Below are 27,303 nucleotides of genomic sequence, written 5' to 3' on the forward strand. Positions count from 1 at the left end.
ATATCATTACATGTTTCAGCTTATGTCCCCTTTAACCCCTCAGTCTCATTGGATGGTACATCTCATCCAAAACAGCTGTATGCTAAATCACAAGCTTAACATTATGAACCTTTACATCGTCCCCAGTCAAATAAAGAGTGCGTTCAAATGCCAAAAACGCACTCATATCCAACATAAACAGCCTCCACTGCTTTCAGACTAGAAACAACAAAGTTTCTTATTTCCTCCTGCTTTTGTTTGAAATATAAACAAAATAAGAATAATATGAATAAGCTGGATTTCCTCCAGATTTTAGGAGAGAAAGTCAATTTCACAATGAATTGCTGCTTTAAAAACCTTTTAGTAGTTTATGAATCACTAGTCTAGTGGGATGAGCCAAAACCCATGAGACTATACAGAATAAATGCATTTTATATTATACATTTTTTTCTCTCTCTCTCTCTCTCTCTCTCTCTCGGTTCAAGACAACCTTGCCGATACATGCCTAGAGACGTTCATGCCATTCAAGTCATCCAGTACAGATGCAACTGAACCCAGTGACTCCTTTAGGAAATAGTGAATCAGACAACAGCAGAGTTTCACTTCACTCACCCATGTTGACAAATCCAATGTCCACGTATATCTTGGCACAGAGGGACCCCAGCAGGTAGCCAAACACTGGACCGATGACTGATATTGTCTGGACACATCCTGATGCAGATGGTACATGAATTGATTAGTTGCGTATCTAGTCTGGGATGTTTACCAAGAAAGATAATGCTCTCTAGGAATAGCATATAATACCAGGAAGCTGTTAAACAGCAAAACAGTCTCAGCCACATTTATATGTGAATTTCACAGCTGAATTTGTTTCAAAGCAGCTTTACAGAAAATAATGATGTTAATGTTTATAATATCTTCATGCCTTGTAGTTGCATTTAGCAGATGCACAATAATATAATACAATTTTCGATGGTACAAGCAATCAAGCAATTGATCAATTGAACAGCATATATAAAATTACCCATAGCAGATCTATACAGGTGGAGCTGGGGAAGGAGGAGGGTTTCAGAGGAACTCTGAAGCACGCTGCAAACTTCTACAGTAAACGCTAACTAGCTATATAAAATATTGAGCAGCAATCTCACTGGCTGCAGATGCAACAGGAACCAATCAGCTTGTGCCATAAAGTAAATTATGTAAATGTCATTATCAGGTTGCATTAAGGACCCATCAGCCTGTGCCATCTAGAGTTTCATGACAGAAATTGGTATATATCCAACATCATATAAAGAGCTAGACGATAATATAAATGACATGTGCTATATGTAACGATTTGCTATAAAGTATCATTTTATGCGAGTATGTGAATAAAGCTGAATGTAATATCCAACTTTATATATATATATAGCCACGCACGCGATAATAAAGTTTACATTTTGCAATGATATAACTGATATATAGTATATATTGCTTTACTATATGTAGCATGTACTATATTTCCTTATATTTCCCTATAACTTTTAATATATAATGCTGTGCAGTAATAAATTTTTTGACAATATAACAAAGTTGAGATTTACTATATTGTAAATACCGATTAATGTGATTGTACTGTATCCAGGTAAGTTTGGAAATACTTTTAGTGGTTGTATGATTCTTTATTAATTAAGTACTCTACTTATGTCCATCACACAGGATTAAACTGTATAAACCGCCCTCATATATGCGTACCAATGTAGAAGGCTGCATTTTCCTCCAAAGCGTGATCGTCGATGTATGAGATTCCTAGAGGTTGCACTGGGGTCTCGCCAATTCCACGCAAGATATTCCCCAGGAAAACATAGATCCACATGGACAACCTGGACTCGTGTTCGCAACCTGAGAAAGGGGGAAGAGAGGGTGAGAAGGCTTCTGCAAATGGTGAGAGGCATTTCGAGGAACTGACACATGACAAAGATACCAAATGAAAGGAGACAGGATTAAAAAGAGTAATAAAAGATTATTTTTTATTAATGTAGCATATGCAAACCATATAAGGCTGTAAACTACAGTGATGCCAGCAGGTTTCATAACTAGTTAAACCAACAAGACTCCCATTTTCCCATCTAACAGAAGCAGTCGGTGCTTATGTACCTGAGCTGGGTACTGAAGAAGTGCTTGGACCTGTGGACAGAACGCTAGCAGACCTCACTGGACACGGGGAGAGGTTGCTGGTTGAGTTCACTGACGATCGAATCGATGTTTCAAACTTGTAGCTGCATACAAAACATCAACAATTCAGCAAAATTCAGAGACCATGTCACCTGACACAACAATATGATCCAGATTAATGAAACTTCCAAGTTTAACCGGTTCTACTGACCCGCTCCGAGCGGGACTTGAACCGTGGTCTCCGGTGTGAGAGTCGGGCGCTCTAACAAGGACCGCAGGATCTAGTGTCAGTTGCTAGAGTGCCTCTTGTGAGGTTTACACATACAGTTCTTATATGCCTACGACAGTTACGCTCGCCCCCCTAAACCTCACTCACATCCGGCACCAAATGTAACCGGTTCTACTGACCCGCTCCGAGCGGGACTTGAACCATGGTCTCCGGTGTGGGAGTCAGGCGCTCTAACAAGGACCGCAGGATCTAGTGTCAGTTGCTAGAATGCCTCTTGTGAGGTTTACACGCACAATTCTTACTGGCCTACGACAGTTACACTCACCCCCCTAAACCTCACTCACATCCGGGTCACGGCACCAAATGTAAACGGTTCTACTGACCCGCTCTGAGCGGGACTTGAACCATGGTCTCCGGTGTGGGAGTCAGGCGCTCTAACAAGGACCGCAGGATCTAGTGTCAGTTGCTAGAATGCCTCTTGTGAGGTTTACACGCACAATTCTTACTGGCCTACGACAGTTACACTCACCCCCCTAAACCTCACTCACATCCGGGTCACGGCACCAAATGTAAACGGTTCTACTGACCCGCTCCGAGCGGGACTTGAACCATGGTCTCCGGTGTGGGAGTCAGGCGCTCTAACAAGGACCGCAGGATCTAGTGCCAGTTGCTAGAATGCCTCTTGTGAGGTTTACACGCACAATTCTTACTGGCCTACGACAGTTACACTCACCCCCCTAAACCTCACTCACATCCGGGTCACGGCACCAAATGTAACCGGTTCTACTGACCCGCTCCGAGCAGGACTTGAACCGTGGTCTCCGGTGTGGGAGTCAGGCGCTCTAACAAGGAACCTAAATGTTCAGAATGATTTTTTTTGTCAACTTTAAATGGTAACACTTTATTGAGATGGTCTTCTTTTGACATTCTACTAACTGTAAGTAACTACATGTCAACTAACTCTCATTAGAGTACTAGTAGACTGTTAGGGTTAGTAGAATAAGTCGACATGTAGTTGCAAAGTTGCTTACAGTCAGTAGAATGTCTTTTGAAGAGCATCAAAATAAGGTGTTAGCAGTCTACTAATACTCTAATGACTTGACGTAGTTAAGCAAATACACAGTTGAACGAAATGTGTCACACTGAGCGATTCAGATTGTAAATATGCTGTCGCCATAAAAATGTGTTGCAATATAGGATGTATATATCACTTTTGAAAAACATGACCTATATACAAAACATTATCATCTAAAACAGCATTTCTAATCAGCACGGAAATTGCACTCGAGTCACTTTAAGAGAGGGCTCGTCATTAAATATGTCTTCGAAGAGCAGCATGTAAAACTGAAAACCTGACAAATTTCTCAAGGTTGACAATGCATGTCGATTTACAAGGATGAAGTCAAATTTGAGTGGAGTGAGGTCATGCAAAATTCTGATTGCTAAACTGAAATGTTTCCTTTATGCAGCAGCTTTACAATGCCAGGAAACACATCTGATACACACACTAAATACGACTCAATGGCATTTGTGGTCAGGGACTTTAACAAGATCAAACTAGATCCATGTGACCCTCCAACACAGCTCACTCTGTTAGCAGCGGAACAGCTCGAGTCGAGGCTGTTTTACTTACTGACGTGACATCACACACATTTTCACATTTACAGAGGAAACTTACCGTCCGATTATAAAATGGGGCAAGGCAATTAGAAAAGTCCCTAGTGACATCAACAGGCAGCCGATGGCGATGATCTTCGGACGGTGAAGTTTGGCACCAAAGTAACTCACAAAGGCGATCACTAACAAGTTACCTAGAAGCAGAAGCCGAGAAGAACTGTTCAGACAAACATTTATGATGTGGAAAATTGAGTTTAACGGGCTCCATTAATTGGAATGTTTCTTAGAAAATCAAAAAAGAAAAGAAAAAAAAGCAAGAAGTAAAGCAAGCAACTAATCTCAATGCAAGCATGTTGATGTTTTTATGTGATTGTACAGGGCCTTTTAAAGACATTTTTAACTTTAATCTGTGATTAAAGGTGCCGTAGAACGTCTTTTTAAAAGATGTAATATAAGTCTAAGGTGTCCCCTGAATGTGTCTGTGAAGTTTCAGCTCAAAATACCCCAGAGATTTTTTTTAATTCATTTTTTTAACTGCCTATTTTGGGGCATCATTAAATATGCGCCGATTCAGGCTGCGGCCCCTTTAAATTCTCCTGTTCGCGCTTGCCTTAAACAGCATAAAGTTCACACAGCTAATATAACCCTCAAAATGGATCTTTACAAAGTGTTCGTCATGCAACATGTCTAATCGCGTAAGTATAGTATTTATTTGGATGTTTACATTTGATTCTGAATGAGTTTGATAGTGCTCCATGGCTAAAGCTAACATTACACACTGTTGGAGAGATTTATAAAGAATGAAGTTGTGTTTATGAATTTAACAGACTGCAAGTGTTTAAAAATGTCTTGTCTCCATGAATACAGTAAGAAACTATGGTAACTTTAACCACATTTAACAGTACATTAGCAAAATGCTAACGAAACATTTAGAAAGACAATTTACAAATATCACTAAAAATATCATGATATCATGGATCATGTCAGTTATTATTGCTCCATCTGCCATTTTTCACTGTTGTTCTTGCTTGCTTACCTAGTCTGATGATTCAGCTGTGCACAGATCCAGACGTTAATACTGCCTGCCCTTGTGTAATGCCTTGAACATGGGCTGGCATATGCAAATATTGGGGGCGTGCATATTAATGATCCCGACTGTTACGTAACAGTCGGTGTTATGTTGAGATTCGCCTGTTCTTCGGAGGTCTTTTAAACAAATGAGATTTATATAAGAAGGAGGAAACAATGGTGTTTGAGACTCACTGCATGTCATTTCCATGTACTGAACTCTTGTTATTCAACTATGCTGAGATAAATTCAATGTTTAATTCTAGGGCACCTTTCTGACAGCTTCCTCTGCTTTGATTGGTCAGATGGCCCAGTCTGTTGTGATTGGTCTACAGCTTACATCGGAAACAAAATGGCCATTAGCATATCTGAATTTCAGCACTTGACATACAGTAATACGAACAGTAACGATATCGGTTTTACCGTATCAATTCCAGCCAAAAAGTGCACGCAAAGTGGATTTGCTTTAGCAGAGCTGAAAACAGCGTCATGTCGACAGCGAACAAAACTCTTCCAGTCAAAGCAGACGTTATTCGCGGACAACAGTAGGGTATTATGCAGAAAGGTGGATAGGGTATTATGCAAATTTGTTACAAACCTAAGTAGTTTTGAGCAGGAAGTAAGACCGGAATTACTGATGACTCGTTTCAGGCTGTTCAATATCGATTCTTTCTTTCCATGTCTCATTTCAAAGGCTGCGTCCTCCGGAGGAAACGCAAACGTCATCAAGGATGTCTCATTTCAGAAAAGTAGCGATTAGCCTATGAAATTGACCGTTATTCCTTGTGAAGCATAAATTGCTGTAATTTCTTTATGACTTTGAAACGTAATGGTTACTTTACTAAATCGTGGCAGCCAAATGAGACACAGCAAATAACTCCATTTATCTGCACTTTGATCTTTTACATTCTCAAACAGCTATATTATATGCGCACAAACCTGCGTAGTATTTTCTGTTTCCAAACAATATTGAGTAAAATTTATAAAATAAAAACAAATTTATGTGCATATCATTTGGTACTGTCCATCAGGCAATAAAAAGCCGATATTAGTCAACCACCTGATTCACCTATGAATGAAAGCATCCGCTCCACAAACTCTCTGAACATGGCACTGATTTCTACATGATTGACCTCTTTGTCTGTGAGGAACATTTATTGGCAAAATTATTTGGTTTCTGAGGTTCACGGCTCCATGAACGAAGGTCTTTGTGAGGAGCGCAGCTCTGTACTCAGAGTTCAGGACAATTTATGGATTTAATGGGGACAGGAATTCTCAGACGTTTAGACCATGGCTCAGTTTATGAGGAGGTCAGACCAACCAAAGAGAAACAACTCACCCAAACATTAACAAAACGCACGCAAACACACAGCAGCTTTTGTTCCGTGGGTTTTCCGAGCACTTGTTGATAACGGGGACGGGAGACAGCCGAGAGAGTGATGTTAACTCTGACACATGATCTCTGCGAGGCTGCCACACGCGTCGGCTGTGCTCCTCGCCCCGTTGCCATGGCAACGCTCCTATGGAAACACTGGTTTCTAGGGCCACGTGAGCGGGGTTTAGCCTCAAGATTTTGATTTTCCATGTACGAAGACGGAAAAAAGTGCTGAATCACTTATCAGAATAACACTTCTGACTCTGTATGACATCCCTTGATGCCATAAAACAATCAGATTTTATTTTATTACTGGCATCCATGCGCACCTTCTATGGGATTATCAATACATTAAATAATGCATTTATACTTATGTTTCATTGTTTACATTTTTATTTGCATTTTATTGCAATGGAAAGATTAGAAATTAAACTTTGAAATGCATTAGTTGAGATGTGCAGCACTGCAGCTGTGACCTGTTAAAACATGTTTGCGGTTGCATAACTGTCTGATCTGTCGGACCACTGCACTGCGCAGAGGATGACAGCCGTAAATTGCAGCACACATGGTGCGTCTCAGTATTATTTCGCACTGAAGCGCGCGCGCGCGGCGCACAGACTCTGTGAAAGCCTTAGCAACTGGTTCGGGGAGGTGACGGGATCGAAACGCGGCTGACGCATGAAGATCCGGTTCTTACCTATTTCAAAGCTGCCATCAATGACACCTATTAAGTAACTGGGGATGTCGAAGCGTCTTTCCAGCTGAGTTATTGTGCTTTTCATATAGCTCCCGGATAATGCCTTGGCAAAGTAGGCAAAGGACAAGGCCACGAGGAACATCTGTAATGAGACAGAGACAGAAAGACTTCGTCAGATGCTGCATGCACACACACACACACACAACTCGCACTCTCCCTCATTAACCTATTTTTGGACATGGAAGCAACTCTTCATTAATATGCATTCAAAATCGTAGGGAGAAAGAGAACTGGGGTGGGAGTAGAGATGGTGAGATGGAGAGAAGGGGGGATGCATTTCTGGAGCTGCACTGCATTATGGGTAGTGGGACAAAAAGCGGATTAGGGGAGCTTATGTCACGCTCTTGAGCGATGCTACTGCATTCAACCACAGCGACTTAAGCCTCCATGAGCAAAACAACAGGAAAAAATGAGTCGTTGCTTTTATCGTCCTGCTCATGACTGTTGCTGGGGGTTTCTGGGCCAAAATCATCAGCATTTGCAGAGGTTTCGCCTCGGCACAGCAGTGCATCTTCACTCTTGTGGGGGTTTCCCGCACATATGCACACTCCCTGCATCCAAATTAATAATCAACCGAAAGGTGGAGAAGAGAAGGCTGGAGAAGCAGGAATGACGAGACGAGAAGCCTTTGATGATCAAATCGTCAGCTATGCAGTCGTCTTTCAACACGCACTCGAATTTTCCATGTACAAAGACAGAAAATAGAGCCGAATCACTTTTTGAAGCTCACCAGAATAAAACAATCCTTATATGTGCTTTTTAAACTGTTTTGATTTTATTACTGGCATCCATGCATGCACATGTGCAAAGGTTGAAACATTAGATTTTTGGGATTATCACTATAATAATAAATAATAAGATTAAATAATATATTTCATTTATCATATTTATATACATTTTAAAAAAATTAATACTTCAATTCAGCAAGGATGCATTAAAAATGTATCAAGTGACCTTTTTTGTCACTAAAGATTTCTATTTCAAATAAATGCTTTGAACTTTTGATGGTTTCCACAAAAATATGAAGCAGCATGACTGCTTTCAACATTGATTTTTTTTGAGCAGCAAATCAGCATTTTAGAATGATTTCTGAAGGATCATGTGACATTGAAGACTGGAGTAATGATGCTGAAAATTCAGCTTTGATCACAGGAATAAATTACAGTTTACAATATATTCAAATAGAAAACAGTTGCTTTAAATTGTAATAATATTTCACAGTATTACTGGTATTTTTAATCAAATAAATGCAGCCTTGGTGAGCAGAAGAGACTTCTATTACAGACATTATAAATCTTACCAATCCCAAACTTTTGAACGGCAGAGTATATTCACATAGAAAAAGAGTAATCATTTTTCAATGTTTTTGAACAAATAAATGCAGCCTGAATGAGCATAAGAGGTTCTTTCAAAAACAACCCCAAACCCAAACTCTTCCATCACCTGTAGATCCTCGATGCAAAAAAACAAACCCAGACATTCACAACTTCAGTGAACTGATATGTCTGATTTAATTTATATCACTGAACCAGGAAGGAGACCAAAGGAATCATTTGACGGTAATGTAACAGATCTAAAGATCAATCAATCACTTAGTTGAGGATGTTCACAGTCTGCGTCGTTCTCTTAACCAAGTTATCGCAACTTTGCTCTGGGTCACGCAACTCTGCATCACGGCTAATCATAATGGACTGCATTCGAGTCGGGGACTCGAGCTCTCACATTTCTGAAAGATTTATGGTTACTTTGGGCTACAGGGGATTGTGTAAAGCATGCTGGGATTTGGGAAGTATCTACTGCTGAGTGATGAACTAGAGAACTAGAGTAAATAGCATAAAACAAAGAGAGGGAGTGTGAGAAAGTGTGCCTAAAGCAGACGGGGTAATTCTGGCACGCCACGAGAGTTCTCCCATGACGAGATGCTCAGAATAGAAACACAGCTGAAAGGTGAATCACCTGTCCATTGGCTTTTTGCAAACAACATGCACAACATAAATGACTAAACAAATGAACATAGATGGCATATGTGAGAGCTCACACCTTAACTAAAAATCTCAAATCATGGACGATGCACACATGATATTTCACTGACTTCAAATCCTCATAAATTTACAGCCGCACTGTCAATGCAGTGGCACGTCCCTCATCTCCTCGGAGCGCAACTTAGATCACATTACACGTGGGTGCAGTAATCTGACCGCCAGCCAACAGCAACACGTGCTGGCGATGGCCTCTGGGCTAATTTTCAGCTTTTACAACAGTCCAGAGATTTCCTCACTCAAGAGCACATGGGTCCCTTCACGCGCTTTTGGATTTCCCAAGCACGCGCCCGAGCGCCCGTCATGCACTGACGCAGTGTCTGTAGTTTACGCTCCATAGCTCTTTCACAGCAGTGAACTGAATGCCTTTGGACATTGACAGTAACATATTATAGTAGAAAATTCGACTTTATGGTTTCCTCACTTTTTGACCGGTGAAATTTTCAGTCATCTGTGATTACTATACATTCATTTTTAAAAATATTATTAAACTTTTTTTTTTAAAAAAGATTTTGTAGGGTTATTAAAAACAAATATGCTCTCTGTACATCACTTTTGGCCATATATTTCAGACTGTTGCCAAGGCAACATTTATAATTTTCATTTAACAAAATAAAATATTTAAACTAAAGGGGTCATGAACTGCATTGTTTTATTGTTTTATAATGTTTCCTGGGTGCGCTAATAATTTTAGTATGATTTTTAAATAAAAAAAAAAAATTGTCATAATTTAGAAATAAAAGGCACTCTGATTTTAGCCCTCTGATTTGAACGCTCTGTTTTAAGGGGCGTGTCTGCTGCGAGACTTCAGTGTAAACGCCCACTGCTGTGATTGGCTGACATCTTTCCATTTGAAATAGCCAAGTATTACCCTCTCAATAAATTTAGCATTTTTTTTACTATTAGAGCCTTCAAGGTTAACTAATCATGAAAACTGTTGTTTATATCATTACATTCAGATCTATGGCATTATATTTAGATCGTGGCATGAAAGGTTGCAGTGATAATCATTGTAGCCAATCACAGACATGTTGTTAAGGGCATGAAAGCAGTGATCTTGTCATTGTAATTTGATTTCTGCACACTAACGAAAGCTTTCATCATAACTGATAAAGTCACTGATAAACTCGTGCTGTTTGATTGACAGCTTCAGTGATTGTAAAGGAAGCGTTCTTTGATCGCTTTCTACATATAATTTAATCACCGTTTAAATGACAGATTATTTTCATCCTACTAAGAGAAACAACGTGAAGTTGACTGTTTAGTCACTGGTTTGATTTACGGACACATCTGACTGTACATGAATCATATCGGATCAGGCATTAGAATGAACACAGTTACTGACATGTTGTTGCATTACTGTCGAGTCCATAATGTAAAAGTCTGTTTGCAAAGCCTGCATTGAAATGCGACTGATTTACCAAAGAATCCACAGTGAAATGTACCGAATACAACTAAATAAAGCTCAACTGAGACATTCACATTGTTGAAAATAAATAACCATATTCCTAGCATTGGGATCCTTTGAAAGGTAATGTTATTTTAGTCCTGTATTGCTCTTCTCTCCTCCTCATCTTACTAACACACCAGTGGGCGGGGCTAATGTTGCAATGATGAAGTAGGCATTGATTTCTTCTGGGGAGGCGGAGTTTCACTTATAGATAGGCACATTCCAGGACGAGTCGTTCGATGGGCCTGGTGTCAAAAGCGTTTGGACTAACAAGGAGTTTTCAGTTCTGAAGCTTACAGGATATTCTTATAGTATGATGACCTCTTATGTATCAAAAGCTCAAGGAAGTGTTGCTTTCTCATTTCATGACTCCTTTAACCCTTAAATGCATACCTCGGGTCTTTAGTGACCCAGGACGTCATTCACTACCCTCCTCCTCATTCATTTTTTAAAGTTAGACATCAACTTGCTTGGTATTCCTCAAACAATTAATTATAAAGAATATAACAAGAAAAAAAAAATCATAAAATTATAAAAGAATGCCTATTTTTGTATTCATTTTTTGTAAAAATTGTATAGGGTCGCTAAGGACCCGAGGTGTGTATGAGTGTACGTATATTTTTTCTGCACAACAATAATTGAATCTTAGATGACGGAGTAAGTGCAATTCACCTTTATTCCACAAGTTGGCTTATACACAATGCTGCAGTGACGACTCATTCAGACAGAAAACGAAATAAGAAAAACATGAAATGGCTCAGCGATTTTCTGCAGAGCAAGTACTGAACGCAATCAAATATGACTGTAACCGTTACTGGATGGATCTGGTGAAGCTGTTAGCGATCGAAATATTGATTTTGAAGATGTTGAAAATTATATAGCTTTGAGAATACGTTTGAGATCGCGAATGGGCTCATGTTCGTGACCTCAAACATAAAACTAGCCTATTATTTGCTGAATTTACTGGGAAATGAGCTCTGACGAGGACAGTGATGATGGCATAAAACATCTGCTCAAACGGAGCTCCAAAAGGTAACAAAATATGCTTTATTTTATTCTTCTATAATTGTTACTCTAATATCAGAGGAGTTTTATATTATCACGACAGGTAGAGATCCTTCTGTGTTAGATATAGATCCGGGTCGATAAAGACCCGAATATGTAAGAATGATTGGCGAAACAGTCATGCATTTAAGGGTTAAAGTATCAAAACAGTTAAAACTAAATAAACCAAATAAAACCCCAAAACTTAAAGGTATGTAGTTTCTGCACCACTAGTGGCACATAGTGGAATTACAAAAATAAAGCATATTTTCAAACAACCTTGTAAACGTCCCTTTCACGCGTCGCACCTCCCACAACTCAAACATCACAATCACAGCTCTTACGGGTGCTTGTGAAGGCATGTCTCAACAGGTAAAATTAGCTACTTTCAATATAGGTCCAACATATTAGGAATACTTTTAGCTGTGTTGCTATGTGTCATGAGTACGTAACGAAGAAGGCTAACACTCTCTCCGAATATGCCTACTGTACAGTATGTGATTTTGGATGCAACGTGTGTCTTATAATTATCAAAGTAAACAATATAAACTGGTTAATTTGTCTTTCTGAACACATGCATAATGGTGCTATATGGTATCGAAGCATCCATTGTAGTGCGTTACGTCGCAATGCCCCATTCGCTTTCATGTGTTCGTCACCTGTTTAATCATTGAAGGTCTCAATGCTGTGAATTTGTGCACTTCTGTAAATGCAGCTGAATGTCTTACTCTTTTCCCATGTAATGTGTCATTCAAGGTCCCACACCAGCTAAACACCCTCTGGCTCCGCCTGCTAGAGTAGCCACGCCCCAAACTCTCGCTATAGGTTGTGCAAACCACTTTCAGTGTTTAGATATGCCATTCAAACCCATGAAAGGCATACTAATAGATGTCAAAGAACAATAAACTGAGTTAAGAGAATGTATTTGTTCTTTCAATGTGTGCACAGACCATAATGTCCTTCGTTTTTTACTGGATGTGACTAAATTTTTTTGTTATTTGGAGAAAAACTTGTAGAGCTGGAACACCATTGGAAACTCTAATCGGCTTTGCCATAAGGGTCTCTATGGGTGCAATTACAATACCTTCATTCATGAGATTACTCTGTGTTCCTGAAGCATGCAGACCATTTCTAAGATCAGACCTCAGGCTAAAGCAAAGAATTTGGAAATCAGAATAGGCCTCCGTAGGTTTTATTAAGGTTTATTGGAGGATTATGATCAAGACACATCTAAGATGTAACTTACCGCACCTCTGCGTGATCTCTTTTCTTAGAAACGGCCCTTTCATTGTGTTCGTTCCTGTGCAAAATAATCTGAATCTAAGCAGCTTTTACACTGTTGTCTCATGCAAATTTAATCCCAAGCAAAAACAAGCCCTAAATTCGGATCTCATCTGCGTGTGCCAAATCTTAATGTGTAGAAAAACATTTTATGTCACTAATTAAGTGCTGAGCCTTTAGAAAGCTGTCATATGGCTAGCTCTTTCTGGACACAGAAACACTCGCTAGTCATTCACACTTTCAAACCCTAAGGGTCGGCGGTTCGATACACAAAACAAGTCAGCTGATAACATCTTCTGCTATTGCGGTTATGCTCTTTAAAAGGCATTTAACCCCTTAATGGCCTAAGGGTTGTGATAGTCAGAATGTGTGTGTGTTGGATTCCTGCCATGTATGACTCTCTCTTATTGTATCTCTTCACTATAGTTTGATGCCAAAGCTACATTTGAGTGCTCAATGGTGTTTGTTCACATAATTATCAGTACAACAAACATGTCATCATAATGGGAAGGATTTCAACTCTCATTCCACTCAAAGCAAAGCAGATATGCCACTACAACTGTATACAATGGGCGGATGAGAATGTCCTTCCACCTGCTATCAAACAAAGTGCCCCATTATGCTATTTTAAAGGTTGCTAGTTTTGTTCTGGAGTCTCCTACAATAGGTGTGCATTGGTCAAAGTCAAAATTTCCTCATAATATCCATTGCAGCATCAGCTCTTTTCTCACAGTGTCTGAAACGGTTTGATAAAGGATTCAGTCTCTCTAAACCCTGTCTTTCCGAGAACTTCCTCTGCTCTGATTGGTCAGTCTGTTTTGATTACTGATGACACGTTTCAGAATCAGTTCTTTCTTTTGAGAGAGAACAAATCAATTCATCTGCACTTTGATCTTTGAAACTTTGCTTACCTTTTACATTCACAGAAGGCTATGTTACACACTACATGAAAGGTAATATCCAAAAAAAGCATAACTGGGGCACTTTAAATTAAAGGCTCATCTACATAAAATGTTTTTAAACCATTACATGGGGTGCTTCAATGTTTGCAGCATATCTTATGTCTGAGAAAGAAGTGGTTTCAGAAGTGGAGCAAAATTATTATATCTAAATCAAAGTTTAAAACAAACACTGTCTTTTTTTTTTTTTTTTGGAGTAATGTGCATAACATGAATTCTTCACAATAAGACAAAAAAAATGTGTATTATTAAAGTAAATAAGGCCGATTTTGAATTCATGCATAATGAATGAAATGAAACAAGCAACTCATTTGTTTGCCACAACTGAAAAAAAAAAAACTAGTGTGCGAGTGATTATCACTGTATGTTTTCAAATTTAGCTTGAGTAAATCTTTGCATTATAACCTTACAATACATCTAACGGTGCACATGACTGTGTGTCTAACACAGAGAGTTTATATCGCTGAATGGACCTTCTGTGGCCGCACTCATGTGTTCACGACAAAGGAAACTGCTGAGCATGACTATCTTGTTATTTACATCGTTAGCCACAATCATCTCATCAGGAGCGCTGGCTCAAAACCCTCTCTGTTCTCAGACCTCAGCTCTTCAGAAGAAGATTCCACCACAAACTGAAGCTAAATCTTGTTTGGACCCAAAGACGTCACAGCGCTTCAGGCCCTCAAAGCCTGTTACGCGTAAAGCGACGGACCTGCAAACATACCGGCGCTTCTCCTTCAGGCATCAACACGCCGCTTTTTATTGTGACAATTGAGCCCACCAATAAAGAAAGCTCATATAGGTGTTAAAGTAAAGAGATTTACCTTGAGGCTTGAGCAACAGGGCCTTGGGCCATTCTCCGGTGACCGTCTCTCCTTGTTCGGCGGGTCCATCCTCCACAAAAAGATCTCGTTTTCCTTGGCTGACGTCTGTCTAATGCAGTTTCTTGGCATTTATGCATGCAGCCCTGCAAGAGAGACGGTTTGCACGTGTGTGATCCATTTCTCCCGACATAAGGAGAATATGCTGTTCTCTTTACAGGTTTAGGGTGCATAAAACAAAAGTTCTTGCAATGCAATTCTCTTTTGCTTCTTATAGACCGATTGAAGTGACAACTCTAAGAATAGCAGCAGAAAGATCAGCTCCCAGGAGAAACGTGCGACTATCTCCTATAACGTTCTGGAACAGGTTTCAAATGCATGTTTGAATTGTGGGAATCTGGGGGAAAATGATTCCAATATTGTTGCATTCAGAATAACGGATGACTCATACGATGAAACCCGTGCGCAAACTTTGCTATCACGTCATCAAACGCATGCTAACACCGCAGGCTCGTGTACCTTATATATGGCTTTGGGAATTTTTAATCTCAGTGACCACTTTGAGATTAAAAAGCAATACCCAAATGAATGAGTCTGTCCAATGCATGCTCTGTAGGATTTAAACTCACGGCTTTCTGCCAGTCGACAGACCTGTCATCTCACCAGCACTTTGTTCTTCCTTCTTATTTTACAAGCTATAGCATGAAAAATTTATAAAAAATCTGTAGCCTAACAGCACTAACTCTTAAATACTGACAGGGAGATTAATATATCACTCATATAACTGTCAGAGAATCTGAAAGATTTATTGTTCCTAAAGCAAGTAAGTGACTGTGTGGCCGAATCACAAACACTGAGGTTCTTTTGACAAAGTTATGACATAACTCTCAAATAAAGTGGGAACTTGTGTTATTGATTCTTGATTAAAAAAAAAGAAAAAAAAAAGAAGCCAACTTTTGCACAGTAAAGTCATTTATACTTTATATGATGTTCTTGTATATGTAAGCAACATCTATACGACTTTCCAAAGTCTCTTGAAACTTATATTCTGGTATAATTTAGCTATTCATGCTCTGATTGTATATTCTGATTGAACTTGATGAGTCCTTGAGCGCATGCAGCCAGTGCAGTAAATGAAACATCAACTCAACTATAAATTACAGAGGCGGCTTTGAATTTATAAATCATTGGACATATAAAGGAGGCAGATTTACTTATATACTGCAGCTTTCTTCACAGGCTGACTTATTTAGTTTGGTCATTTAGATGCTTCTTCTGCTTTTCTGAGTCACTACACTTATCATAAAGGGACACTCCCTCTGGAGTAACCTGAGGGACACATGAACCAAGGACACAATGGTTCAGGGGTTCATATATATGGTAATAATATTTCACAATATTTCTGTTTTTACTGTATTTTCGATCAAATAAATGTTTACACAATATATGTGTGTGTATATAGTATCATATTATATATGTCTGTGTATGTGCTCTCTCTCTATATTATATATATATATATATATATATATATATATATATATATATATATATATATATATATATATATATATATATATATATATATATATATATATATATATATATATATATATATATATAAAATATTTGTGTATATACACAGTATTATACACAGACATATATATAATATATACACACATATAATATGTAAACAAACTTCTGTTTCTAACAGAAAAGTTTAATCACAATTAATAGATCTGACGGCACTAATTTTATATATATATATATATATATATATATATATATATATATATATATATATATATAGCATTTAAGGCTTAGATTAGATCAAGTTAGTTTTAAACAATTAAATATTGATAAAAATATATTTTAGTATAATGATTTTGTAGTATGATTAATGATTTTGTAAAGTTTAACAATTTAATATAATAATGTTATATATAATTTAGTTATTATTATGCCAAAAAAGCAGAAATAAAACAACAAATCTACATTTAATCATAAAAACAATATTGCCATTCAGTTATCAGCTAATTTTTTTTCAAATAAATGTTTGTTTACACAATACACAATGTGTGTGTGTATATATATATATATATATATATATATATATATATATATATATATATATATATATATATATATATATATATATATATATATATATATATATATATATATATATATATATATATATATATATATATATATATATAAAAAACAAAATAGCACCCAACATCATTATGACAGAATAGTTCATTCATATATATAGGCCTATTTACTATTTAAGGCTTAGACACAGTCCAATGTGTGACCACTAATACACAAAACTACTTTGCATAAATTTAACACAAAAATTATATTTTTAAACAATAATATATATATATATATCTCAGCATAATGATTTTGTAGTACATTGCAGTACATTTAATCATAAAAACAATATTGGATTTCAGTCGTTCAGTTATCAGCTCAGATCTTTAACCAGTGCGCAACTTTCTCTACAATTAATGCATTGCATTTATCCTGAAACCACGAGCTCACATACACATCAGACGCATGAAGGTAAACAGTCTAGTGAATGGATGTGGATGAGTGGTCATGACAACCAGTGCGCAAGTGCGGCTAATTAACCAGCAGCAGCTGATATGAATCCACGCCGAACCCACGAGTGACCACAGCGAGAGAAAAAAACATCTCACAGACAGTCTGAGACTGTTGAACGTATAAAATCCATTGCACAGCCTAATAAAGCTGAATGTTAGCAATAAAACGCAGTCTTTTGAAACCAGTCGCGCATGCATAATTAAAGGATGCTAAAATAATGGTTGTTAATGTAATTAATATGTCAGTGGTGCGGCAATTATGAAGTCTCGATCGTCCAACTAATCCAGCAAGCAACACAAACACACGCAGACCTACTTTTAACGAGCAGATGTTGGCTTTCTCCTCTTCTAACACACGCGCACGCGGCTCTGCGCACCGCCAGACTCATTTTAAACCATGTCATGTCTTGTGCGCAACGCATATCCATAATTTGTAAGCAAGAGATGAATTAGGTCAAAATGTCTTATGCCTCCCTGTCTGCGTGTGTGTTGGTATACAGAAGCGCAGTTGCTCAATTCACTCACCAAACCCCACAGTTCATATACGATCCGCGTGCCGGTCTCGTCTTCTCCTGGCCGTTATACAATCTCTGGATATGTAAGTGTCCCCACTGGTCCAGAATGAGTGTGTACGGAGCAGATCATATGTGTCAGATGGTTTTCACATGGAAAGAAACTTCCCACGGGCTGCCGGAGACGAGGAAAGGCACTTGGTCCTGGAGGTGTTTCCCAACACTTCCACTCACATCCGTTTCTTTCGCGTTCGGCTCGATGTGTCCGAATAGTTTAATCTTTTTGACGTCAATCTTAGAGGTTTTTCACAAGCCTTTTCCTGAGAGGTGAGATAGTTTCTTCTGCTTGAAGCGGCTGGATGGATTGAGCTGAAGCACGTGATGAGCGCGCGGAGGGTCTCTGGGTGATCACATCATATGCGTAAAACGCGCTCTGTTTTAATAAAACGGTTACACTTTATTATAACTTGCATTACATGATTCCAATTAGATCATTGTGATTTAATAAAAAACACGCATCAATCTTTAATGAATCACATCTAATGATCTGTTTAGCCTTTTTAGATCATTTAATAATGTTTATGAATGAAAGTATTTGACGTTTAATCATGATTTACATTAAAGTCATGTTGAAAATGCTTAACCCTTTGGTTGTGGCTCTCTTTTAACAGCTCAAAAACACCAGGGTTGATCCTTACAGATTTTGCTATAGATTTCTGCTGTATTGCATGTCTACTTTTACAACAGACAGGTTAAATCTTCAATAATGTCTTTAAAAATGAAAACCTATTGTTAGAGGAACATTAAAAACATATTTTATCACAAAACAAAGGGTCTTTGAGACCCTGAACATACAGAGAAAGACTTTTTGGTAGTAAAACATGAGGCTTAATGTGCAAATGTGTATTTTTTCTACAATAATACCTTAAAATCTCATCTGTGTGACAATGTAAAGTGTTATCACTAAATCTTACAGGTTGCAAAAATACACTTTCCTATATATATGTGTGTGTGGTCTTGTCACTAATGCCAGTCTCTAAAGGTTTAAATAGCATGCACTTAAAATGAGCACAATCACTTGTGTTGGAGACAAGTTACTTGCCTTGCTTGAGTTTCCATGTGCCTTTCAGGAAAAGCGAGCCTGCAAACCAAAAGTGACGTCAATGTGAGAGACAGACAGATTCTGTCAATGCCAAAGCAAAATGTCAAACTATCTGTGCAAAGTCAGTCAATGCTCAAAACCGCTCGACCCGCATTTATCTGTTCCCGTGTCCGTCCTCCTATATCCAGATCAATTATACCCGGCCCTGACTTCCACAGATAAACACTTCTGAAAGGAATGGGCGGCCTTTCCCGAGGTACATACACATACAGATCATATTTATCCCCAGACGGAAGATTTTGTTTTAGTCACATAATATTTACAGCTATACTTCTTAGTAATGGTAATCTTATTATTATTTATTCAGTCTTAGAGCCAATATGGAGTCCTCATATAACATGTTTCCAGGAAAAGGTGGATAGAGGAGAGACAATGCACATTCCCTTGTTTCCATGGAGATGACCAAGCCATAATATGACAGTTGTTGTAACCTTCTGACTGTGGATTATACACATCCTACTCTTGCTGATATGTGGCTTGTCCATGTAGACTCGAAAGGCACCAGAAGGATAAAGCCATTAATGGACTGGTCTCTGTATTTCTGATTTAAAATCTGAGATGAAGGCGAATGCAATCACACAAACCATTATGGTATTAAACGCACTGCGCTTCAATGCAAATGCACTTCATATTCATAATTGATAATGATTATGAAATGCATTGCATGTTTAAACGGTCAGAAATGGGGATTTCTATAAATTATAAATATACGTGCATTCAGCCTCTATAACTTAATAAAGGCAAAAAAAATGCAGTGTTTCATATACATCAGCAGACTTTAAAAACATATGCAGTTGATCTAATCTGAGGATTATGCTGTAAAAATATATGAAAATATATATATAATATAAATGATGACCAGCACACAGGAGAAAAATACAAAACATTATAAATGTAGAACATCAAGCAAACAGTGCTCAAAAATAATTATTAAAATAATAATGTTTAAAAAAAAAAAAAAAAAAAAAAAAAAAAAAAAAAAAAAATATATATATATATATATATATATATATAAATTTTTTTTTATACTAATAAAAAAGTCAGAATTGCACGATATAAACTCGCAATTGCAAGAAAAGTCAGAATTGTGAGATATAAACTCACTAATGCGAAAAAAGTCAGAATTGCGAGATATAAACTCACTAATGTGAGAAAAAAAATCTGAATTGCACGATAAACTCGCAATTGTAAGAAAAGTCAGAATTGTGAGATATAAACTCACTAATGCGAAATAAGTCAGAATTGCGAGATATAAACTCACTAATGTGAGAAAAAAAAATCTGAATTGCACGATATAAACTCACAATTGTAAGAAAAGTCAGAATTGCGAGATATAAACTCACTAATGTGAGAAAAAAAAGTCAGAATTGCACGATATAAACTCGCAATTGCAAGAAAAGTCAGAATTGTGAGATATAAACTCACTAATGCGAAAAAAAGTCAGAATTGCGAGATATAAACTCACTAATGCGAAAAAAGTCAGAATTGCGAGATATAAACTCACTAATGTGAAAAAAAAATCTGAATTGCACGATATAAACTCGCAATTGCAAGAAAAGTCAGAATTGTGAGATATAAACTCACTAATGCGAAAAAAAGTCAGAATTGCGAGATATAAACTCACTAATGTGAAAAAAGTCAGAATTGCGAGATATAAACTCACTAATACGAAAAAAGTCAGAATTGCGAGATATAAACTCACTAATGCGAAAAAAAGTCAGAATTGTGAGATATAAACTCACTAATACGAAAAAAGTCAGAATTGCGAGATATAAACTCACTAATGTGAAAAAAAAAATCTGAATTGCACGATATAAACTCGCAATTGCAAGAAAAGTCAGAATTGTGAGATATAAACTCACTAATGCGAAAAAAAGTCAGAATTGCGAGATATAAACTCACTAATGTGAGAAAAAAAATCAGAATTGCACGATATAAACTCGCAATTGCAAGAAAAGTCAGAATTGTGAGATATAAACTCACTAATGTGAGAAAAAAAAATCTGAATTGCACGATATAAACTCGCAATTGCAAGAAAAGTCAGAATTGTGAGATATAAACTCACTAATGCGAAAAAAAGTCAGAATTGCGAGATATAAACTCACTAATGTGAGAAAAAAAATCAGAATTGCACGATATAAACTCGCAATTGCAAGAAAAGTCAGAATTGTGAGATATAAACTCACTAATACGAAAAAAGTCAGAATTGCGACATATAAACTCACTAATGTGAGAAAAAAAAAATCTGAATTGCACTATATAAACTCGCAATTGTAAGAAAAGTCAGAATTGCGAGAAATAAACTCACTAATGCGAAAAAAAGTCAATTGCGAGATATAAACTCACTAATGTGAGAAAAAAAAATCAGAATTGCACGATATAAACTCGCAATTGCAAGAAAAGTCAGAATTGTGAGATATAAACTCACTAATACGAAAAAAAGTCAGAATTGCGAGATATAAACTCACTAATGTGAGAAAAAAAATCAGAATTGCACGATATAAACTCGCAATTGCAAGAAAAGTCAGAATTGTGAGATATAAACTCACTAATGTGAGAAAAAAAAATCTGAATTGCACGATATAAACTCGCAATTGCAAGAAAAGTCAGAATTGTGAGATATAAACTCACTAATGCGAAAAAAAGTCAGAATTGCGAGATATAAACTCACTAATGTGAGAAAAAAAATCAGAATTGCACGATATAAACTCGCAATTGCAAGAAAAGTCAGAATTGTGAGATATAAACTCACTAATGTGAGAAAAAAAAATCAGAATTGCACGATATAAACTCGCAATTGCAAGAAAAGTCAGAATTGTGAGATATAAACTCACTAATGCGAAAAAAAGTCAGAATTGCGAGATATAAACTCACTAATGTGAGAAAAAAAATCAGAATTGCACGATATAAACTCGCAATTGCAAGAAAAGTCAGAATTGTGAGATATAAACTCACTAATGCGAAAAAAAGTCAGAATTGCGAGATATAAACTCACTAATGTGAGAAAAAAAATCAGAATTGCACGATATAAACTCGCAATTGCAAGAAAAGTCAGAATTGTGAGATATAAACTCACTAATGTGAGAAAAAAAATCAGAATTGCACGATATAAACTCGCAATTGCAAGAAAAGTCAGAATTGTGAGATATAAACTCACTAATGCGAAAAAAAGTCAGAATTGCGAGATATAAACTCACTAATGTGAGAAAAAAAATCAGAATTGCACGATATAAACTCGCAATTGCAAGAAAAGTCAGAATTGTGAGATATAAACTCACTAATGTGAGAAAAAAAAATCTGAATTGCACGATATAAACTCGCAATTGTAAGAAAAGTCAGAATTGCGAGAAATAAACTCACTAATGCGAAAAAAAGTCAATTGCGAGATATAAACTCACTAATGTGAGAAAAAAAAATCAGAATTGCACGATATAAACTCGCAATTGTAAGAAAAGTCAGAATTGCGAGAAATAAACTCACTAATGCGAAAAAAAGTCAATTGCGAGATATAAACTCACTAATGTGAGAAAAAAAAATCTGAATTGCACGATAAACTCGCAATTGTAAGAAAATTCAGAATTGTGAGATATAAACTCACTAATGCGAAAAAAAGTCAGAATTGCGAGATATAAACTCACTAATGCGAAGAAAAGTCAGAATTGCAAGATATAAACTCACTAATGCGAAGAAAAGTCAGAATTGCAAGATATAAACTCACTAATGCGAAAAAAAGTCAGAATTGCGAGATATAAACTCACTAATGCGAAGAAAAGTCAGAATTGCAAGATATAAACTCACTAATGCGAAAAAAAGTCAGAATTGCAAGATATAAACTCACTAATGCGAAAAAAAGTCAGAATTGCAAGATATAAACTCACTAATGTGAGAAAAAAAATCAGAATTGCGAGATATACTCACACAATTGAGAAAAAAAGTCAGAATTGCAAGATATAAACTCACTAATGTGAGAAAAAAAATCTGAATTGCGAGATATACTCACACAATTGAGAAAAAAAGTCAGAATTGCGAGCTATAAAATCAGAATTGCATGATATAAACATTTCTTGCAATTGCAAGAAAAAAAAAGTCACAATTATTTTTAAATTGGTTTATTTCATGGCAAAAAGAAGCAGCCATACTAAAATAAAAAAAGCTTTGCCAACTACTGTTTAAAATGTAAAATATTATAAAAAAATAAGTGCGTGCTTCCCACCAGCTAGTAATTCAGTTTTTTTAAACCTAATAACAGGGTTACTTAAAAAAAATAAAAATAAATAAGTAATGTCATGAAAAAAACAAAAACAATTTCTGTTAAGTTTATGAAGTTTAAGTTTATGATTTCCTTCAATCCTAAAACACAACAGTGCAATGCGTAATTCAAAATATGGGTAAAACACCTGTGAGAAAAATCAATACAGAAAACTCCTTCATATTAATAACAAGGTACTTTTAGGCAGTATATTTAGAGTGTCCATTTGCTCTGGACAGAACCAATGCAATCAAGTTTTCATTTCTCCTTCAGTAATTTCAGGGAATGACTCATACGGTGTAATTGATATCTGTGCTGTTTGATATAGGTGTCAGGAGTATAACTGGGCTAAAATAAGACACGTCAACACCCAATTCTGGATTCTCTTTACACAGACATGACACAAACTGGAGCCTTTTAGTAGCTGCTTTTAAACAGGCGCTCGGCTTTGAATGATTTTCGGCATTAGTAATCTGTACTTGCTTCGACAGAAGTATGGCAGAATTCTTGGCCTGGATTTTCTAATAGGATTTGACTAATCCATTCTCGCCCGTTGCAGTGGTCTGTCGAACAAACGGCTACTTCAGCTCTGTATTCTTGACATGGTCCTTTATTACTGGGTTAGCCCATTTACAGTATCACTGCTACATGACAAAACAAGTACTGGATAATCTATGACGCTGAATAATAATAATTACAGCTGAGAATATGAATAATGAGCTATTTGTGACTCAGAGTTCAATTCTTGCACCAACTCAATGGTTCCTTTGAGGTATAAACCCAAGGCAACCATATATATTTGTGCAAACTCATGAAGATAAGAAACAAATGCTATAGCTGCAACTAGAACCGTCTTGACTTGATGCACAACACAACAACCGCTCACGTCCTTGAACTGATTATATGCACGCTACAGAGATAAAATGTACCACCGTTTGCATTTGAGGGCCACGTGTGACGTCATAACCAGATATAAAGATGCTATTTTTGTGCACAAAAGATAAATCTCAAATCTCAGCCATGCACATGACATCAGACTGTGTAATAATGATTTGAATGTCCTTGGTTGTACCTCCTTTTTCTGTGAATTCAAATAATTAAGCACAAGAATAATCTGTGATTAATGCGTGTTTCCAGGAAGTTCCTCCTGCTCTATAAGAGACGTCTCCACCCGTGTCACCTGCAGTATGTGCTCAGGAGGAGGTTTTATGCATCACTTACACTTCTAATGATCTTGATGAAGAGGGTGTTGTGTGCCAGACCCATGACTCATTATTTGTAAAGCCCTTCTCACTCCCCTAGACGAGAGATCGGAAAACCTACATTTTCTGTCAAGGCGAATGCGACCGCTTGTGTAAGAGCTGCGGTCAAACAGAGTGCGTGATATATGCTCTTAATCTTCTATTGTGAAATGGACTCATGCGTAATGGAAGTATTGCAGAATGAGATCCTCAGCTGAACCTTCGCTAAGCCCCGCCTTAAAAACATTACTGACCAATCCTACCGTAGCAACTGTTGCCATATTAAAAGAAGCTTTTGCTTTTTTTTTTTTTTTTTTTAAATGTAAGTCTATGGAAGCCCTGTGTGCTTGAATGAGAGGTAAAGGGGACATATCATGAAAATATGACTTTAAGTGCTATAATCGGGTCCCCGGTGCATCTAACAACCCAGAAAATATGAAAAAGGACAACCCAGTAACTTAGTTTTGGTATGCCTTTCTCTGCAAGCATGTGAAAAAAAATGAGCCGCTCAGATTTTGCTCCCCTAGTGAAGTAGGAAGGTGATCTTATTATAATATTACTGCCCCTTAATCTACACGTTTTCACCCACGACACCACAATTTTGTTTTGAATCAACTCCACAGCAACTACATAAATTTATCCACTAACCATTCAGAAACGTCCTAAAAGTTGTAACTTCTTCCTGAGTCTCTCCATCAGTGTCGACTCCGGTTTGAACAATGTAAGGCTGAACACCGTTACTGACAATGCTCATTTTGGCTGCGTGAGATTCTCCAGCTTTGTTGTTGTTGAGCTGTTAAAGCTCCGCCCTCTTCTGGAAAGGGGGCGGGGAGCAGCAGCTCATTTGCATTTAAAGGGACACACATAAAAACGGTGTGTTTTTGCTCACACCCAAATAGGGGCAAATTTGACAAGCTACACTATATTGCGAAAAGTATTGGGACACCCCTCCAAATCATTGAATTCAGCTGTTCCAATCACTTCCATGGCCACAGGTCCACAGGGCTACTTCAAGTGAATTGAATCTTCTGACAAAAGTGGTTAAAACTGCATCAAAAATTATTGGGGTTCCATTGGAATCACTACAGGATATTTATTGGAAACGCAGCATTGGGAAGGCACTGAGAATTATACAGGATGTTAGTCATCCGGCACATAGTCTTTTTTCCCCAACTCCCATCAGGGAGACGTTGGCAGAACATCCCAACACGTACGTCACGTTTTAGGGACAGTTTTTATCCACAGGCCGTAAGGTTACTGAATGATAGTGTAAGTGGAAGGAGGGCTGAGGTTTGAGCGTATGTTTTTAAATTATTTTTATTTTTATTCTATTTTATTCTATATTATTTATTGACTGGTGTTGAGAGAGTGCTAAGGCACATTGTATTTCATTGCTGTGGTACTCTGTACGAATATGCATATGACAATAAACTGAAACTGAACTGAACTGTATAAAATCTGCTTCTACAAACATTTGTGAAAGAATGGGTCACTCTCAGGAGCTCAGTGAATTCAAGCGTGGTACCGTGATAGGTTGCCACCTGTGCAATAAGTCCATTTGTGGAATTTCCTCACTGCTAAATATTCCATTTTTCAACTGTTAGTGGCATTATAACAAAGTGGAAGCAATTGGGAACAACAGCAACTCAGGCACAAAGTGGTAGGCCAGGTAAAATCACAGAGCGGGGTCAGCGCATGCTGAGGCACACAGTGCGCAGAAGTCACCAACTTTCTGCAGAGTCAATACCTACAGACCTCCAAACTTCATGTGGCCTTCAGATTAGCTCAAGAACAGTGTGTAGAGAGCTTCATGGAATGAGTTTCCATGGCCGAGCAGCTGCATCCAAGCCTTACATCACCAGGTGCAATGCAAAGCGTTGGATGCAGTGGTGTAAAGCACGCCGTCACTGGACTCTAGAGCAGTGGAGACATGTTCTCTGGAGTCTGGGTTTGGTGGTTCCAGGAGAACGGTACTTGCCTGACTGCATTGTGTCAAGTGTAAAGTTTGATGGAGGGGGATTATGGTGTGGGGTTGTTTTTCAGGAGTTGGGCTTGAACCCTTAGTTCCAATGAGAGGAACTCTTAATGCTTCAGCATACCAAGACATTTTGGACAATTTCATGCTCCCAACTTTGTGGGAACAGTTTGGGGATGGCCCCTTCCTGCTCCAACATGACTGCGCACCAGTGCACAAAGCAAGGTCCATAAAGACATGGATGAGTGAGTTTGGTGTGGAGGAACTTGACGGGCCTGACCTCAACCCGACAGAACACCTTTGGGATGAATTAGAGCGGAGACTGTGAGCCAGGCCTTCCCGCCAACATCACTGCCTGACCTCACAAATGCGCTTCTAGAAGAATGGTCAAAAATTCCCATAAACACACTCCTAAACCTTGTGGAAAGCCTTCCCAGAAGAGTTGAGGCTGTTATAGCTGCAAAGGGTGGGCCAACTCCATATTAAACCCTACGGATTAAGAATGGGATGTCATTAAAGTTCATGTGCATGGAAAGGCAGGCGTCCCAAAACTTTTGGCAATACAGTGTATATATATTCTATTATGAGTCTATTAGTCTGCATATATGAAAGAATAAACTGTAATCATTTTCTTTAGCACTGACACGTCCGTCCTCCTATATCCAGATCAATTATACCCGGCTCTGACTTCCACAGATAAACACTTCTGAAAGGAATGGCTGCAAAGGGTGGGCCAACTCCATATTAAACCCTACGGATTAAGAATGGGATGTCATTAAAGTTCA

General features: G+C 37.6%; 1 protein-coding gene and 1 long non-coding RNA gene across 3 annotated transcripts in view; one reads left to right on the top strand and one right to left on the bottom strand.

Moving 5' to 3' along the window:
- Window positions 1–27,303, bottom strand: part of slco1c1 (solute carrier organic anion transporter family, member 1C1) — a 47,303-nt gene that overhangs the window by 16,144 nt on the left and 3,856 nt on the right. The window contains exons 1-7 of one of the 2 annotated variants that reach the window (XM_048154835.1): window positions 17,905–18,322; window positions 14,777–14,919; window positions 7,120–7,261; window positions 4,041–4,173; window positions 2,116–2,237; window positions 1,714–1,860; window positions 592–690 (exon numbers count right to left, since the gene is read on the bottom strand). In XM_048154835.1, the coding sequence (XP_048010792.1) occupies window positions 592–690; window positions 1,714–1,860; window positions 2,116–2,237; window positions 4,041–4,173; window positions 7,120–7,261; window positions 14,777–14,905 (772 nt within the window). In that variant the 5' untranslated portion in view covers window positions 14,906–14,919; window positions 17,905–18,322. Of the gene's footprint in view, window positions 1–591; window positions 691–1,713; window positions 1,861–2,115; window positions 2,238–4,040; window positions 4,174–7,119; window positions 7,262–14,776; window positions 14,920–17,904; window positions 18,323–27,303 lie in introns of those variants that run through there. The other variant, XM_048154836.1, reaches the window with a different exon arrangement.
- On the top strand, window positions 447–3,301 carry LOC125244687. The gene is made up of 3 exons (XR_007179357.1): window positions 447–702; window positions 1,678–1,902; window positions 2,095–3,301. It is a non-coding gene; the product is annotated as an uncharacterized LOC125244687 (long non-coding RNA).

This window comes from Megalobrama amblycephala, linkage group LG14 (assembly GCF_018812025.1).
Source record: "Megalobrama amblycephala isolate DHTTF-2021 linkage group LG14, ASM1881202v1, whole genome shotgun sequence".
Taxonomy (NCBI): Eukaryota; Metazoa; Chordata; class Actinopteri; order Cypriniformes; family Xenocyprididae; genus Megalobrama; species Megalobrama amblycephala.